Source organism: Diadema setosum, chromosome 1, assembly GCF_964275005.1.
Source record: "Diadema setosum chromosome 1, eeDiaSeto1, whole genome shotgun sequence".
Lineage (NCBI taxonomy): Eukaryota > Metazoa > Echinodermata > Echinoidea > Diadematoida > Diadematidae > Diadema > Diadema setosum.
This window is the reverse complement of record NC_092685.1, coordinates 30738205-30754592: the sequence shown is the minus strand read 5'-3', so window position 1 is coordinate 30754592 and position 16388 is coordinate 30738205. Positions and strand designations below refer to the sequence as shown.

Sequence of the window (16388 nt, the reverse complement as noted above, 5' to 3'; positions counted from 1 at the left end):
AGAGCAGAGGGAGCATTAATTTCAAAAAGACTTGATAACGTAGCAGGGTACATTTCACAATTATCTGCAAATGCCTCTATGTGGCAGGAAGGCAAGTCTGGTAATTGTTTAGCTTGTGTTGCCATGGCAATACGGAGGATGGTGATGTCATCACCTGCATCTCGCAACGCTCGTCAGATGGGGATCCCAGCATCCGTCACTCTTAAGTGAGGTTGAGACGCGGCACCCGGCTCGTAATGAATGTCGCAGGGGCATGGGACAAGACACGTCGGGTGCAATCACCAACACAGGTAGCTCCTAGCCTCCCAGCAAGGCTTTCTGTCGTGACGGATACCGCAAACCAAGTGGGAGACAAGACTTCACTTGATAGCATCCCCATGGATTTCGCGCAAAATGCCGCAAATGCCTCGGCTCGTAACACCGACTTCTCCTCGGCCAATAAATGTAAAAGTCGCCCTCCTCCATTCTCCCTTCCACATGCTCCCATGCTATTATACACACATAAACACACGCATACAGATAGTTTCATATTTTCAGCATATTTTGCTCTGCCTACTTCCACTTGGACATGAATGAAGATGCACACAATTGTAATATTAAACACATTCGGGAACAAATTCCCCCCCCCCACCCCACCAGCCGCCCTTTCACTGATCTCATCATACAATGTAAAAGACTGGAATCGGTGGTATACAAACACGATTCATGCCACGGTCATTGGTTTGAGTTTGAATTTCATCACTATTCTGCTATCCTGTGCCATCTTCATCCACTTCAATAGAATCTGCAATGCGTGCCAACACGCTCTAGAACAAATATGTAATATATTTGGGACAAGAGGAATATACAAAAAAAGAAGGTACTTACCTATATTTGGATGGTCTAGTAATTTCATAATTTTAACTTCTCTGTACACCTGCAGATGAAAAAGAAAAGAACAAAAACGAAGATGTGAAAATGACACTTGCGATTTGTAGACTTACAGAAACAGACAGGTAAATGAATGGAGGAGTCATAAACATGTACCAACACAAATGATGCCTGAAATAACAGGATTGACCTGACTTTGCGGGAAACTCGGTTCATTCCAACACAGCAGCATCTTCTTGCCAAAGACTGCTAGAGCTGTCAAAGCACAGAATCGATCGCTGTACACAACCATTGCAGCTACTATTTCATTTGGCAAAATTTGAGGAATGCTGTCCTCAATATGCAGCTGAACTGAACTCCTTTGGTGAATTCACTGCAAATTTGCTAGCATTAAACATGTACATACATAATTTAATACTTTTTCTTTTTGATAATATTCATTCATTACAATTCAAATAAAACAACTCAGGCAACATTCTTCACTGGTACTGCTGAAACAAAAGTATATAATTTGGATATAAGTAACAAAAGAGTTATATTCTTCCCATGTACAACCTTTTTTTTCTAAAGTAGGAATTATAACTTGATAATATAAATACCGCACATCTCCTTTGTCAGATTGATAACAATTAAAATGAAAAAAGAATTGTACAGAAAAACAGAATGGAATCATATTAGTACAGACCAAACACACCCACAACACACATACACATACACTCACACAGGTACATATTATACATGTAATGACTAGAAAGGCAGCTGTCATGACTGCAATAAATGTTTCACATGCATATCTGCTCTGATATAAAACATAGATAGACCGTGACACACCACAACTGAACAAGGTAAAGCATCCTTTTTGGCACAGGTGAAGGAAGCTCCTACAGGACGGGGTTAAAAAAAAAAAAAAAAAATGTATCGATCCTGATCGACAAGTTCCTTTTCAAGCATCTCAGTGCATTGGAGGGCCCCCCTTAGGACATGAGGGGACCACGCAGCCATGTCAGGCTATTGCTGCTGTCCTACTTTCTATGGCAAGGCTACAGTTTCTAGCATGCGGCAGATTGCAATATTCTCTTGAAACTGTGTCACCATATGTGCATATATATCTTATTTTTTCTACTTTCCTGCAAAAGCCACAAGTATCAACCTTTAATACACAGCACTGCAGTATTCTGAGGGCCGAAAGGTGTATTCTATCTTTTTATTGCATTTTTACCTTTCTTGCAACAAACATATGTAATTATACAATTGGGAAAAAACAACAGTATTTTCCATGAAACCTGTAATACTTTAATACTTTTGCCAAAAAAGGAAGAGGAAGAAAGTACAAAATACAGCAAAAAGTTACAGTTTGCCATTCCTGGAAAGCCCCATTAACCTTCTGGAATTGAAATTGAAAGTGCAGATTATAACTTTAAATGGATAAAGGGCAAATTTTCATACATCTGCAGTTCATAAAGTAATTACAAACACAATAATAAAAACATGCCTCAAAAATTAAAACCTTGGTGGACTAAAATGGCAAAGAGTATGAGAGACTAATTTCATTATTTCACCTATTTTTGTTCAAATAATGCTTTCACTAGTTTTTCACTCTAAAATTTCAGTAATTTCATTACAAATGTGATCGCCTATATATGCAACTTTTCTTCACTTAACTTGCTCACATTATCTTCTGTTGTATGATGGTGAAACATTCACTACTACTAATGAAAATTCATCAGTACCTGAAACTACATTACCTAATGTATAATAATAATACAACCTGTCTGAAATTGTAATACTTTGAAAAAAAAAAAAGGTGATTCCCTTTCATTGTAGCATGGTGAACAATACCGAAAGTATCATTAAAGTTAAAAATACAGCACATTTTTGTATGACTTCACAATTTCTTGGCTGTATGTCATTTTAATAGTTATTCTGTATATACATGAATGTCACTGTAAATACTTTATTTATCATCCATATCCATTCATTCATTCGTTTCAGCTCAAACTAATGAATGGGATGACTGATCAAATAAACAAGAAAAAAAAAAAAGAGAGGAAACTTGGCATCAGTAATTCTGTGAAATGAACAATAAGTATCAGCCCACAACAAAACTGACTGCACATTCTTCCTTAGATATGAAACCCTCAAAACCTTTATCTGTAGGCCATACTCTTCCCCCCCCCCCCCCAACACATACACAATTACCTTGCAATTTCCTTCTCCCATTGTTCAACGGCAGTGGTCTTTGTTTGCATAACATTGTGGGAGTTTTTACGGAGAAATGGAACAAGGTTATCTTCAAATGTAATATAATGTGATTAACATAATGATAGCACTGAAAACGGTGGGTTAAATAGTACATACCGGGGATAATCCATTTGAAAAGTCTGACCTTTTTATCTTGAGATGAGAGAGACCTTATAAACAAAGACGTGAAATCATAGGATACTTCTATCAACAGCCTGGTAGCATTTGGTATCTAGACCATTGCGCATCATAACTGTACATTTTAGGCCGAGCTCCTGCTGGCTTCTTTCAGTACTTTTAAGGGTTCTACCTGCCATCAAATTTCGAAAACATTTAATTTTGAAATTAAATTTGGACAATTACTGGATAGCTTTGCACAGTTTACCTTTAAGTTCAATCACTTCCAACTACAGATACCTAATTTATTTTTATTCCACTATCATGATGTAGTATGAATAAAAAGGGGGAGGGGATAAACCTATCATATGGACTTACCAGATAGGCATTTCCATTGGCTGTTTGAGTACTCTTCATTTGCATAAGAATGTGTGGAACTTTCTAGAACAATGTTTAGATCGATCTAAGAGCAAATAATGTTCACCAATCCTTTACTAAGGATTAAACTCTAATTTCTTTCATTTCTTAATTATCATTATTCAATGGTGGCGAATAATTATAGTGTACAAACAGCTACAATGTAGCTGACAGTGCATAATGACTCTGGTAACTGCTAATGTATGATCACTATGTCTGAGGGAAATTGTACCCGATGATTATGGACAACTGCTCATCCCAGATCACATTATACATTCATTATTGATGCATGTTATAGATTGGCTGCGTATAGCGCAAGTCCTGTTCCGAGACCCGCCTTCACTTGGATCTGATGGAGGGCTTTAATACACACCTCAGGTGACTGAGCTATTGTGTGACTCATTGAGAGGCAGAACAAAAAGCACAAACCCTTATGACCTCTGCAGCAGCAATTATTCTCTGTCAGTATATCCCCCCCCCCACAAACACACACTTAAACAATTACACACAATAACACGTATACACACTCATCTTCACACACACACATACACACAACCTTATTAGTCCTTCGCTGACACATGAAGCGAAGAGATAATGTGGGAGTTGTGGTATACTCTCTACGTATGAGGGGACTTCTCATGTAAAAGGCGCACCAACTAACATCATAACAAAATAAACAGTGTCTAACAAGGTGCATTCACATTCACTGTTCTTATTGTAGACATATTACAGTACTACATGACGTGGTAATGTATTTTGTATGGTTCACATTCAAGAAACACCGTGCAAACATTTCCAGCAAGCATTGCAGATGCACATTTTACCAACAGGAATGACACAAAATCAGTGTGTCAGGTCGTGTGAAAAATACACCGCGGTACAGTCTGTGGTATTTTGTGCTACAAATTGCACCCAAATCTCTCATGCTTATTTTGTGTGAGATGGCACAGTATTTTGCATTTACTTTGCAGTGCACACTGTAAAACAAGGAATGTTCATGTGCATATTAATTTCACGAATTTCGCGAGCGCCAAGATTCACGAAAATAAAATGCACGCAAAAGTTCTTGTCTACACTGTATGCATTGCATGCCAGTGGTAATTTGTGAAAATTTCATGCCACAAAAGAGGCCGTCGGTTCCAATTCGCGAAAATTTCATGCCGCTAATATATCATGTTTTCTAGTAGTTTGCATTCACATTATGAAATATGGTGGTATTTTACCATCAATGTAAATGCACCAATAAAATGTGATGTTCGACATCACACATGAAAAGTTTAAAATTAATATTCATAGAAGGGAGAGGTAAGGAGATTACTGGTAGGGTATTTGAAGTGTCCTTACTGCATTCAGCTGTAGCATCTTATTTTCTATTGTCAGTTAAGAGAGGATGTAACCTTCAAAATGTTTCATGTGTGAACTTTCATTCTCATCTTCACTGCATGTGACCCACAATGGAGTCTAAACAGTCAGTGGACTGATAAACTAACTGACTATGGCTGCTGTATTGTTTAAGTGGAAATTTTCATCCATTTTGCACAACCACAAACTAGTGCAAAAATAAAATCACATGATTATTTTTGCTTGCCATATGATCCAGTACTTAATGTCTTGATTTCAAACAATCAAATACATGTCAAATTCATCTTACCTGGCAAAAGCCCAAAAATTACTCACACGAAGCCATTTTTACAGTAAGTGACAATAGATGCATTCATATAGCTAATGAAATAACATGGTACTTTGTAATGTGAATGGAAATATACTATGAAATATATCACAAAATACATCAGTAAAATGTAAATACTGTAGTTATTTTGGGTGTTGAAAGTTGTCGGCCCTGACATGTTGTCAATCCTTGACAATTACCACAGAAACTGTCAGCGACCAGAGCTTCTCAGCCAATCAAAATCAAGGATTTTACTAAAACTGGTCAGAGACTGACAACTGTCCTGAAATAACATGGTATTTCATGAAAGAGAATGGTACTAAATGAATTACCGCTGCATATGCTGCCGTGGAATTTTGCTAAAAAGAATGGTGCCAAAAAATCACTGTGGTATATCTAATACCACGATGATCCAAATGTAAATGCACTTTCTACAAAGAACTATCTAGTTCTCTGAAGAAGAAAAGCAACAAAACTCACTACTCTGTAGAGGGTTGATAAAGAAATATCCCACTTTTCATGGGCTGCTGCTATCGTGATCACTTTTATTCATTCATCTTTCACAGGCTAAAAAAAAAGAAGACTACATACCATCTATGATGTTTGACAGATCGTAAGTGACAGGGGTACAGAACCTACATCCTAATTCTCATATATCTCAAAGAGAATTTTTTTCCCTTTCCATTCATCCTCTTCACAATTTCTTAACAATGTTCTTGAAATCAGCCCACGGTGTTTGTCTAAAGTCTGTGGCTTTGCATTTGTGTTTACTTAGCAATACCGAAAACAAACTTTTGCACTTTGACCACTGATCTCAGTACTCACTGAAAGGTAGTAAATACTGCAAGGCAAATCATGCCTCCTCTGTCATTGCAACTTGTAACCCGATTTACTATCTGATGTAGAACCATATCTCCTATGGTCCTATGCAATAACAGTCAAGTTATCTTGTATGCATGGATTCTAGTACTCTTGTAAGGTCAACTGGGTCTGCTCCAATTCACATATCAAATTTGCAACAAAGCGCATCTATAATGGCATCTTGCACAACACTGCACACATGCTGTAGGTTATGGGGGCCTACATACAACATGCATCAAATATTCCTGGGAATTTTGTACTAGGGTTGTAATGATTCTTATCTGACTTGAAAGGAAAATCCTTAACTTCTAAAAGAGGGTACTGCCACAATTTCTTTTTGTTTCTTCCTCTAAATTGAGAGAAACTAAATATATCGATGACTAAGTTCACAATTGAGCAAAACTAATTTGATGCAATACAGTTGGGACTTTACGACCAGCACCAGTAAATCATATCATATGGTTAGTATCCTTGATGCATCGTAACATTTATATGTCTTGGTCACACAACTAAGATGTCATTTGCCACATACATGCAAAACCAATTTAATTTCAAACTAATAAACAAAAGACACACAAACAATATTTTGAAATTCATGCCCGTTTATGGAGCAGTGTTCAAAGATCATATCCTAAAAATACACTATGTTCTGTTGCAAGCCAATTGTTTTCGGGCTGATCAAACAGAACATGAGTAACACTTGAGCGACTCAGGGTCACATGATCATAAGAGCCATTTTGAGGCAACGACAGGATGCAAAGTCAGATGATTTACAGACATTTAAACAGTCATGACCTCCTTCTCAGTTGTCCAATTTCCCTGCAAAATCCCTGAAATCTGTTTTGTTTGATTTTTTTGCTCGCTCAAAATCACCATGTCCATTTGAAATCATCAAATACATAGGATACAAAACTTTGAACTCCTTAAATATAAAGGTCAGGTCTATGCTGCTACATAGGAATGGCATTTGGCAATATGTTATACCCGGAATTACTAGGTTGTATTCCAGTGAAGTATATTAAAGGGATGGTACAGTATTGGTGGAGATGAGAATTGGGCTTTTAACTTTTTGTGAGATACCAAGAAAACACTTATGATACAGTACAGAACATACCATTTTAAGAGGAATTCAAAGTTTATATGATGAATATCGGGTTTGGAATGACTGAAACATCCAAAAACAAAGTAAAACAAAGCGATCGTAATAAAGTGTGGGCCCCACACTTTATTAGAATGGCTCTTTTTTGGATATCTCAGCCATTTCAAGACCAATTTTCATCAAATAAACGTTGAATTCCTCATAGAATTACATGCTCTTTCATATTTCATAAAAGGTTTCTCATTATCTCCCCCCCAAAAAATGTTAGAAACCTGAAATTAGGTCTCAACCACAACTATACGAGCCCTTTAAGTGGTATTCTCACAACAAAACTGAATAGAGTGTGGAACTTGGCTTTAATACAATGAAGAAGACTGGCCCAAATCCAACAATCAAGGTTAATTACTCACAAAATTATAAAAGGGATGAAATAAAAATCTGTTAACCATCTACACAGGCAACAGTGACTTCTGCCATGCCAAAAAACAATGTAATTACTGAATGTGGGGTACCAGCACTTTCCTGGGTAAGGGGTTGCAAGTTCAAACACTCAATTCTTTACCTTGATATACCACATTCTCTTTGGGTGTTATTTTTCCCCAGGACTCTCTTGAAATGAATCAGACTAAAGAGTGATTCAAGTGAACTTTTAAAGACCTAGTGAATACAAGCCAGCTTTCTGAGTTAGGCATACCTACAGGGATGCCAACCTCCTAAACACCACTGCAGTATTCAGAGGGATGAAAAGGCATATTTTTGGGTGGAAAAACAGTATTTTTACCTTTTCTGCGATAAACCTGTGTAGTATAAATACAATATATGCCAAACAGTATTTTCCATGAAACCTGCAGTATCTTACCCCAATCCCCCCCCCCCAAAAAAAAAAGTTAGACAGTACTACAAAATTCTGCAAAAAAGTAACATTTGGCATGACTGTACCTAAGACTGAAAACTCAACTCGGTCTTCAAGTTGAAATTAGTAAGGAAGCAGAGTGAAGTATTAAAATTAGAGAGAACAGTATACTGGTTTCATATGAATTGCACCAACAACAATAACAAGACCTAGAAACTTTGGAATTTTGAAGTAAAACATGTTTTTTTTTTTTGTTTTTTTTTTTTTTTAACAGAGACACCATTTACAATCACACTTATAAGCAAATTATTCTATCCAGTGATGCCATCCATTCACAATCGTCGTATTTGTTCATAAATATATGAGAACATTTAATTTCAATCATGCAAGTCTGCTGTCCTCTTCAACCCCCCTCCCCCCCCAAAAAAAAAACCAAACCAAACAAAACAACCCATACTGATGCACAGTAAAAAAAAAATAATAAAAAAAAAAATAGAAGAAATATAATAATAATAATAATAATAACTAATAAATTAGGGCAAAAACATATCCTGGTTGAAAAATGGAAAAAGATCACAAACACTGGTCAAGTAAGCCTATACAAAAAGCTTTGCAGTTGACTGGATCAAACTGTCATTTTACTTACTATACAACTTTTTTTTTTTTTTTTGGGGGGGGGGAGGGGAGAAGTGGGGCATACGGGGTTGCTTAAAACTAAATATCATATTCGCTAGTGATAAGGCTGCCAAATTGTTTAAGTGGCATCCTGATTCTAGCCCCTGGATAAAAACAAACAAACAAATAAGCAAACATTCCATAGGATACATTATTACCTGTGTCAGTTAAGCAGATGATTTACTGGGTTGGAAAGACCATTATCTGGTTGTGGTGGTGTACAAAAATATACTTCTTTAATTCCATTGAAATTAGCGAGGTCATATTACTGGTGAATAGGATACATTGGTTATCATTGTTTAGGTTGAGATTGGGTATGAGGGGGACTAATTAATATTTGAATGAATGTTAATTATCTATTAATGCTGAGGCTGACCATATGTTACCAACATACCATCTAGACAAAAACCCAAAAGTGAATGACGATAAGCCTCGATTTCGAGATGCTGCCCCAAACTAGGATTTGAGACTAATGTGTGTGATCAAACAAAGGTAGGAGAGCTCACGTTCAACAGCTCCGAAATGTCAGCACACTGGACGAGCCACTGGCACATCTATCATCCACATACACAAGACATTCCTGTCACTTGTCATTCCCTGTGATGTTATGATCCTAGAATGTGTGTGTGTGTGTGTGTATTGCACCCTTTTCTCATGGAATTTTCATGGTGCACTGTACGGCAGAATCACGTTTAGGGTTGTCCGCATGGTATACATCACACACACATCCCAGATGGGTTCACGAGTCGTATGATCTGTCAAATCGTCAATCTGAATGAACATGAATGGCACGGTCACACATACACACACAATCAGATCAAATCTGTACCACTCCTCCTGCATGTACGATGCATCTTACCCTGCTTGAAATAAAAACATTCTGGTAACAAACACTACATACTAATGACTGTTCCCATCTTCCTAAGCATGCATCTTCCTTATCTAGCATTCAGTTGTCATAACATGCTCCTGTGTTTTTCATAAGAACTTCTCAAAAACATGAACTGGGGAAAAATTGTGGTATTTTGAAATCAATACAGTGAGAGCTTGTTTGTCATGGAGCACACTCCAACAATTCCTCCAGGCATGATCATACATACACATCAAAACAACAACAACACCTTCACCTTGCACAAACAACAACAACTGAGTAAATAAAAAGCACAAAATATGACAAAACACAACACAAGACAAAGCAATTATAAGAAATTTGAGATGTTATGGCTCAGGAAACCTAAAAAGCAAGTAAATTTGCTGTGGGTGAAGATATTGTCACTCTAAGGAGGTACGTACACCCACGTGGCTGCTAAATGGAAAACTGGGCCATCACTTCATCATTCCAAATCTTTCCTTGACAAAATAACATTGAACACTTCTTGAGCTGGTGCAAAAATGAATATACATGTAGTTTCTATTTTGACCATAACCTTTGACCTGTAAGAAGAGGCACTTAATATGCAATCCCTATGTCCCCCCCCCCCCAAAAAAAAAGCAATATGCTGCATTCTCACTTCAACATCCTTCCCAGAGCATTAGATTGCAATCACAGGAATCTCCTCATTTCAACCAATTTTCATGTTCATAGAGACTACACGGCAACATCACTCGAGAAAAAACCCTTATTGGCTGTGCACATTATATAGATCTTGCAACATAAAAATGCCCTCATCAGGGCTCAACACAAACTTTTTTTCTCTGGTGGCACGTTCTGGCCACTAAAATCTTTCAACTTGAAATTTTGGTGGCCCGATAAGGAAATGTATTGGCCTGAAAAAGAAAAGGAAATATAACAGTCTATTTTGCATCTCAGTTGCCCAATTGGACCACCAAAAGATGTATCCTTTTTGGGAATTTCATGGCCCGACTAAATGTAGAGCCCTGCTTATACATGCAAATGCTTGGCATTATGGACAGTGTCTCCTCCACGTTTGTGGCTGAACAAATCTGAGCGATGGCGATCGCCAACATAGATCCATCGACCCTCAGCAAATTTACATAGAGGCACAGTTCACATGAAAGCACACACAATTTCGGGCAAAATGTGACGCACACTTGAGCACATCGCCACCAATGCATGCATGAACATGTCCACCAGTCTGTTAGAAGGCGGCCCCTTTTCCCTGGCCTGATTTTTTTCCCTTTGCTTCCCCCCCCCCCTCCTTTTCTTTCCTTTCTTCATCTTTTCCACCATTCTTACCATCTCTTCATCTCCCAACTCTTTCTTCTCTCTCTCGTTTCCACCAGTCTCTGTTCTTCCTGCCATATGGATCAACACACAGCCTGAGCCTTCCCCTAACCCATCTGCCTCCTCTTCACAACAACATTTGCAGGAGAATGATTGACGGAGAGGAGCCCAGACTCGGTGTGACTGCTTTTCTCTCTCTCCTACAACCGCCCCTTTCCAAAACACCCCGACTCCAAAAGCCCTGGGCTCGGGTACACCCGTATCCAGCCCGTTTTATTAGCTGCAGCGATTTACGCCGATCTCCCGCAAGCGTCATCGGCATTAGCGGTAAACACCATGATGTATAGACAAGCTTGGGACAGTGGAATAGATAAGTCATCCGCTGCAAAGTGCAACAAATGGATATTTCAGTGTAATTTCACCGCCCCGCAATTAGCCGGTATGTCCTGATTCGCAGAGTCAACACTGAGTCCTTGGAATATACTACAACATGTACGCATAAATCTGTCACATGGATGGAGCTTCTTCTACCTTGTACGTACAATATAGGGCTCTGACAATAACCAATGAAAAATAGCATCACTGCAGTTAAAATAAAGAAAACAGGAAAATAGATAATCTCACATTTGAGGGCCAGCTCTTAGTGCTTAGTTGTGCTGAATAATGATGTGTAATTTCTATAAGTACAGGGCTCCACACTAACTTTTATTTTTGGTGGCCTGATCGGGCCACCAAAATCATTGATTTTTATTTTTTGGTGGCCCGAAAGTAAAATCTGCTGGCTTGAAAAAAAAAGAAGAAAAATCAAGAAAAACATATAGGAAAATTAAATCGGTCCTACTAAACATAGGAAAATAAATATCAAGTATTACTTAAGTGATACAGGTACCCATGTCTAAAATAAATGAATAGAAAATTCAATCATCTTACCGTTATTCTGAGTTCTAAGATTTTGCAAATAGGCTTATACATTATTATAAAAATTGATGCCTATTTACGTGGCAAAACTTGCATTTCAAATGAGAAAGTGAGAGCATTTGCAGACATTTGTACACATTGGACATTTGTTTTTAGCATTTTTAAGGGCTGAAGGTTACCGTTATTCATCTCTGATTTCCAAATGCCAAAGCAAACATTTGACATTTATTTTAGCATCTTCCGGAGCCAAATGTTATCCTTATCAATTTCCGAACACAAAATCAAATATGTGACATTAATTTTAGCACTGTACGGAGCTGAATCTTACCGTTATTCATTTCCAAAAGTATAAGCAAACATCCGACATTTATTTTAGTATCATACAGAGTCAAATATTATCGTTATTCATTTCCAAACTTAAAAGCAAACATCTGACATTTATTTTAGCATCTTACATAGCCGATTGTTACCCCTGTGTATTTCCAAAAGTAAAGGCAAACATTCGGCTTTTTTTTTTTGGTGGCCCAATTGGGCCACCAAAATCTTCATTTCTGAAATTTTGGTGGCCCGACGTGCGTTTTTCGTGGCCCCGGGCCACTGGGCCACCATTAGTGTCGAGCCCTGAAGTAACACATTTATGTGCATATTTATGCTATTTTTATACTCTACTAAACTTTTGAGATAGAGACTCCACAAAAAGTGTCCAGAAATAAAGATTAAGAAAGATTTTGACAAACACAATAGGTGATGCCCTGATAGTGTATCACCATAAAAGAAGTGGTATCAAAACACTTTTGACAAAACTTAAAAACTGCAAATTTTTCCTGGGGATGTGTCAGGTGGCCATTTGGCACAAGTTGCTCAGTAACGTTCATCCAGCTTGTCATGATTTTTTTTTTCATTGTCGGTGTGAATGGCCCTGGAGAGACAGAACCTTGTTTCCAAAAGCAGAATTCAAGCACGAAAGAAAGATTAAAGAGAAAGAAAGAGAGAGGAGAGGTAAGGGGGGGGGGTGGGGAAGAGAGATGAGTATGAGTAAAGGGAAGGAATTGAGGATAAGTGATCAGTCTGTTCTTGACATTCTCAGCCTCTTTTTCTCCAGTTTCCTCCTTCACCCTTTGACCGGCACAGAACTTGCCACGTTGCCCAGCTGCTGTTACATTTCGTTCTTCATTAACCCACTTCTACATTGTAGCTTGGAGGAGAAAGGTGTCCCTATATTGAAGTAACGTCAAGTGCAAATTCAGTCGGTGATATTTGGTTCCCCCTTTTGACTTGGCTCTTTACAGGCAGGCACAAAAATTGTGTACGCTTTAGAAGTAATGCACAATGCAGGCAGGGCAATCTTTAACTGTTTGCACTGAAATTTGCATTACCAACGGCAAAGAGTGTTCCAAAGTTTTTCCTCCTCTGTTTTTCCTCCTAATTCATAATAAACAAAAGCCACAAGGAACATAGTCAATGGCCAGATTCCACAGAGTTAGTTCAAATTCAGCCCATGGATTATGCAAATTTTGTCTGCGTAAATGTGCCTGATAAATCGTGCATGCCAACAGACATTTGATAACATGTGCGATGTGATACCCTGGGTAAGCACATGTGAAAGGTACGCCTATTTCACACTTGTTTTAGTCCATGGATTAAACTTCAAACCTTGGATTTGATTTAAACTACCCTTGTGAATTGGCCAATGCTATTCCACTGTAAATATCATGTCATCCTCACTACACAATACAATGCAAATTACATGCCTCTTGCCTGTCATTCATATAAAAAACAACTTCAAGGAACTTATAATCAAGTAATTATGTATTTCTGTACAAAAACAAACAAACAAACAAACAAACATATAACAAACCTAAAAGTAAACAGAATCTTTTCACAACTGACTTATAAAGATATATAAATGTGGTACAAATATACGCAGACATCAAATTTCTCATACATGATTATACTCAGGATATTTGGTTATTTTGTCCTTTCCATGAACACTCACAGAAACAGCTAAAAAAATCTTCCAGTGAGCAAAAATGACATCATGCTCAATGCTTCAGTTGAAGATAGCAAACAAACATAAAAATCTGGGGAGAAATAGGTCAGAATATTAATGACCAGCTGGGGGTGTACATAAATTGCCTTGTTAGATGATCTAGTGACATTTAAACTGTCATGATTTTTTAATCATTGCCTCATACTGCTGACATTTTTGCTGCATGTGTAAGGCTTAAAGGTACAGTTTACCATTTGGAACAGTGATTTAAAAAAAAAATGCTTGAGTTATAACATTTGATGCATGGGCCTATGTGTAGGTCAGTTGTATCATAAACCATCCTACCATATAAAAATTTTGCAATAAAGCCTAAAATATAAGGAGATATCACTATTTTTCTCACTTAACCATAACTGTAGATGGTTAAGTCTAGAGACAATTTAATAGTTATTGTTCAGATTTTGTGTATTTAACAATGCATAACATTGTTTATGCTTGATAACTTCTTTACACTGGTTGTTTCTATCCCTAACTCACATTTTAGAACTACAATGTATTTTCAAGCACTAAAGCTGGGTTTTCGTTTCATCTGCAAATGGTAAATAATGCCTTTAACACAATTTCTCTATTGGGTCAATGGTCCCCGCAAGGTATGTTTGGCTAAGAATGACCTTTAACACTTATCAACATTTCACAACCAGGACAGTTTGCAGACCAGTTAGTCTGACTTTCAGACTGCATGCTGCTACCCTCTACTTCAGTAATTTAAAATTTTAAGTGAAATGAATTGCCTCTGCTAGAATACTTTTCATACCGCGGTAAAAGCCAATTGTGACAGTATATCATAATGCATTGAGGATAAGTCATAGCTAAAGATGACAGACTGTAAAAAAGAGAAAAGACAATATTCCAATTTCCATGGGCATAGGACTGAGGCTATTACTGTATTCCCAGTATCACAGTGCAGCAATCCAAGAGGTGAGCTGTAGGCACATCTTCTTTTTACCGTTTCCACACCAGTTGAGAAACATAACTGCAATGCTGAATTGAAAGTATGATTGAATTACGATTCAAATTATCATCCATGTGTATATATGACTGAGGAAGGCTTCGTGGAATCTATGGTTTTGAATTTCGGGGTGAGGGGGGTGGCTTCTTTCCAAGTTCACGTCTGTCACTCTTATTGAGTGGTACATGGTGTGCATTTTGACTGCAGTGCGAGCATTTGAGGAGTGCGGTTGAAATGTCACCATAAGCTCTGCCCCCCAAAAAACATGATTTGTGACCGTGCACCTCAAAACGAACATAAAGTCGCACGCACTGATTTTGCGTGAGGACTGAAAATAAGTGAAATGGGTCAACCTAGCCAAACTTGACTTTTTCATATTTTCTGACAGAGTGGGTCTTCTTTTACATTATGCTAAAATTTGGTATCATAAAACGGGCAGGAAAGTGTGTTTTTTTAGCAGTTTATCTCAAACATTTTAGGTAGAATAGTGTGATTAGGTGTGTCTTTAGAATCCTTTTTTCATTTCTGAAAAACCTTGTCCACACTCTTCACTTTCAACTCTAATAACTTTTGAAAGGATAATGCTACTGCTTTGAAAGTTGGCATCAATTATGGACAGAATGTGTTAATGAGGCATGCTTAATTCCAGTTTAATCTGATAATCCTTCATTGTTGTTACTCTGGTGGTTTACTTCCTGTTTTTTGTCCCATTCATCGCACAGCCAGCACGGTTTGGTAAAGATTAAGCGCTTGAATAGACACTGTGCTTCAGAGCCTCTTTTCTCAGTTCACACTTTTTCTGAGTTTGTGCTTTCTTTCCAATATTTAAATAGGTTAGGAGAGTCCATTTGATATGAGTTATACATCATTTTAAATCTTAAAGTCTGCTCTTTCAGAATATGGTCTTAACTAAAAATTCATGTCTGGCGACTTTTTGTTTGTTTTGAGGTGCAGGGTCACATTTGGAGATCAATCAGTAAACACAACTGTTTCATTCTGTGATTCTGGCAAATCCTGATTGGAAAACACCTTTGGACTGCCATTTGAATCATTGACTGGAATTATGATTCAAATCACCCTCCACAATTCCAGTTTGCATGCACACGGCAAAAATGCATAATTTTGAATCATAATTCTAGTGATGCATCATTACAATTCTGTTTCAAATCACACACTCTAAGTGTGTATGTGTGAAACTAGTCTTTGACTTCATCATCTTCCTTCCTCCGAGTGTGGAATGTAACTCCTGCCCCACACCTATTTCTTCTTTCCCCGAAAGCCTTCAGGACTTCTGACCACTGTAAAAAGCCGCAAAGGGTATGGGGCGGCTTAGTGCGTGACAAGAGATAAACTTGTCCTTTGCAGGTATTAAAAATGTCAACAGCATAGCATGCCAGTCATGTCATTCCCAGGATATTATGATTTCTGAATTCCATTGTGAATGAAGATAGCGTGCAGCGGGATGGCGACGAAAAAATTAAGAG

At 37.7% G+C, this 16388-nt stretch overlaps 1 protein-coding gene across 4 annotated transcripts in view; it reads right to left on the bottom strand.

The window, feature by feature from the left end:
* The window catches only part of LOC140229643 (MAP/microtubule affinity-regulating kinase 3-like), a 127084-nt gene that overhangs the window by 48769 nt on the left and 61927 nt on the right, over positions 1-16388 (bottom strand). For 3 of the 4 annotated variants that reach the window (XM_072309888.1, XM_072309897.1, XM_072309894.1), the window contains exon 5: positions 868-916. The exons of the other annotated variant lie outside the window; for it this stretch is intronic. In XM_072309888.1, coding sequence (XP_072165989.1) covers positions 868-916 — 49 coding nt within the window. The remainder of the gene's footprint in view (positions 1-867; positions 917-16388) is intronic. 4 annotated transcript variants of the gene reach the window in all.